General features: G+C 34.8%; 1 protein-coding gene across 2 annotated transcripts in view; it reads left to right on the top strand.

Annotated features, from left to right (window-relative positions):
• The first annotated feature begins 237 nt into the window (after nt 1-237).
• Syt14 (Synaptotagmin 14) overlaps nt 238-2537 on the top strand; it is an 8186-nt gene continuing 5886 nt past the window's right edge. For both annotated transcript variants that reach the window (XM_018452958.1, XM_018452957.1), the window contains exon 1: nt 238-518. In XM_018452958.1, coding sequence (XP_018308460.1) covers nt 485-518 — 34 coding nt within the window. In that variant the 5' untranslated portion in view covers nt 238-484. The remainder of the gene's footprint in view (nt 519-2537) is intronic.

Here is a 2537-nt window from a genome sequence, read left to right as displayed (position 1 = left end):
TATTTATAATAAATGTTCATGATCTGTGCAATCTAAGACCACAAAAATATTTACAAAATATTTAAAATAAATCTTATAAATATTTATAAATATTTTGTAAATATCGTGTGCTCTCTGGGTAGATAAATATTTATCATAAATTTTCTGTGCTGTCTGGGAATAGGTATGTCGCCCCTGTCGCGCACGCGCGCACGTAGAACGGGTTTCAGCGCAGCAGGCGCAGCGCGTCCTGCACGTCGCGTCGTCGGTCCGAGCAACAGAGTGCCCCGTGTGTACACCCCCGCCCACGTATTATTTGTGTGTGCGGCTAGCCAGCCCGAAGCTAGCCAGCCACGCTTCCCTCGGTGCCAACGGGGAAAGCAACCGCTTGACAGACCTCGTTTCCACGCGGATAATGCATTCGTTAGTCCGCGAGAAACAATCCCGGGCGCGCTATCGTGCCGCGTAAAAGAAAAACCACCTTAATGCGACATCGCGGACGAGTATGATTCTGGCTGGATCAGACCACTTCTTGGCGGGTAAGTCCACTATCCGGCCGGACTCCCCGTGCTCCCTTTCGCTAAGACGACCCCCCAGTCACTGGACTCCGAACACTATCATTCCGTTCATTCCACCTTGCGACTCGAGCGATATATTAGCGCATTTCGTTTACGATTGCGAGAGAAATTGTCCTTGAAAATTGACAAACATGCTACTCGAACGGCGGCCTCTTCTCTGTTTTTCCTTTCAATTGGAAATCGGGTCTCGAATCGATATCGTTAGCTTCTAACTGAATCATCCCTTCAATCTGCGTTCGACTTTTAGGATCGTAAGAAGAGATCGAAGAATATAAAAAAAAATAGGTGACTCGAGAGAGATATCGGGAATCCTTCACGATCTCTGTATTGCGCGAACTTCCTGATTCCCAAAATTCCTGAACGAAACGTTTTGGACGATGTTTCTGGAATGTGTGTTTTTTTTTAATATTTTCACGTTGAAATAATCAATTGCGATTGGAAAGTTGGATAATTGGAGGACCGGCAGGTCCTCTCGGAAGGCTTAAATTTTTTTTTTTTAGCGCGTCTTTCGCGTCGCACTCTCGGGGGAAACGTGCGTGTAACGCTGCGCAATTCCGTGTAATCCGCAGGTAGTTTGTCACAACTGGAGCGATAATAAATTATTCCAGGTCATTATACGGCGTAATATGTCGCGTTAACGCGCGCTCGATACGACGACCGCGATACACTCGATATTTACCGCCGCTAAAATCCCAAGTTCAAGAGAGTGAAAGTATACACGAACGGTTTTTCGATTTTCGTAATTATAGTTTTCTGAGAAAAGTGAAAACTTATACGGGAAACTTACTCGGTCTCCTTCTTTTTGAGTCTATTTTATTTAAATTATTTATTTTATTATTTTATTGTTTACTAGCTTATCTTTTTTTTATTCGTGTTCTTATCTGGTTTTTATTTATGTTCTTTCGTGTCCACTTTGCCGCATTTTTCCTTTTTACTTGTTGCTATACAGAATATTCTTTAAATAAAGTAATAAATATAATAAATAATAATTTTGATTTTTTTCAATTTTTATTGTTTTCTGAGAAACAAAAACTTGTACGAAAAAGATTCGGTTTACATTTTTGAGTCTATTTTATTTAAATTATTTATTTTATTTTAATTCGTTTTATTATTTAGTTGTTTATTAGCTTATCTTTTTTTATTTATATTCTTTTGAGTCTCTTTTCCTACACTTTTTATTATATTTGTTGCTATAGAAGGTTCTTTAATTAAAGTAACAAATATAATAATTAAATAGTAATTTTGATTTTTCAACTGTAATAATTGTCGTATTCTATTAAAGAACGTATTGACAACCGTGTGTTGCACTCTCATTGCCCTTTATTAGTTGTTCTATTGGTTTATGACGTAATAATTGATGTGACGAACGTTTCCATTAACTTCATCTTCAGCGTTACAGTAGTTAAAGAAAGAAACAAAAATTTTATGTTCTTATGTTATATATTATTTTTATATTATTCATAATTGTAACAAATGAAAGCATTCTGCGTATCCTGCAATATATATGGATCAGACTTTGAATCTATTCCTGATATTACGCATTAATTAATTAACTACGTGCAGTAAAATGAAGGAAGATGTCCTGCATTCAGAAAGCAAATAAGAAGTAAGAATTTTAATATAATGTGCTGGTAATTGCCTCGTGTTGGAGGGCAGGGCAAATACGATATTATAGTAACGGTAATATAAATGAAATAAAAATTAATTAAAGGTTTAATTTTAATTAAAATAATATAAAATTAAAAGGCTATAATATAATCCTCGCTAGATGTTCGTTGTTAAGTTCCCAGACAGCATAGAATATTTATGATAAATATTTATTAATATTCTTTTTTTGAAATTTTATATAGATATTTCATACATATTTTATATAAAGCTTTATTCGAAATATTATTAAACTATAGACTAAATATTTTATGTAATATTTATGATAAATATAAATAAATTTTTCTGATAAGTATTTTTTACTTGGATTATAAT

The sequence above is a fragment of the Mycetomoellerius zeteki genome, unplaced genomic scaffold (assembly GCF_001594055.1).
Source record: "Mycetomoellerius zeteki isolate Tzet28-1 unplaced genomic scaffold, Tzet1.0 scaffold36, whole genome shotgun sequence".
Classification (NCBI taxonomy): domain Eukaryota; kingdom Metazoa; phylum Arthropoda; class Insecta; order Hymenoptera; family Formicidae; genus Mycetomoellerius; species Mycetomoellerius zeteki.
This window is presented reverse-complemented; position numbering and strand designations above follow the sequence as displayed.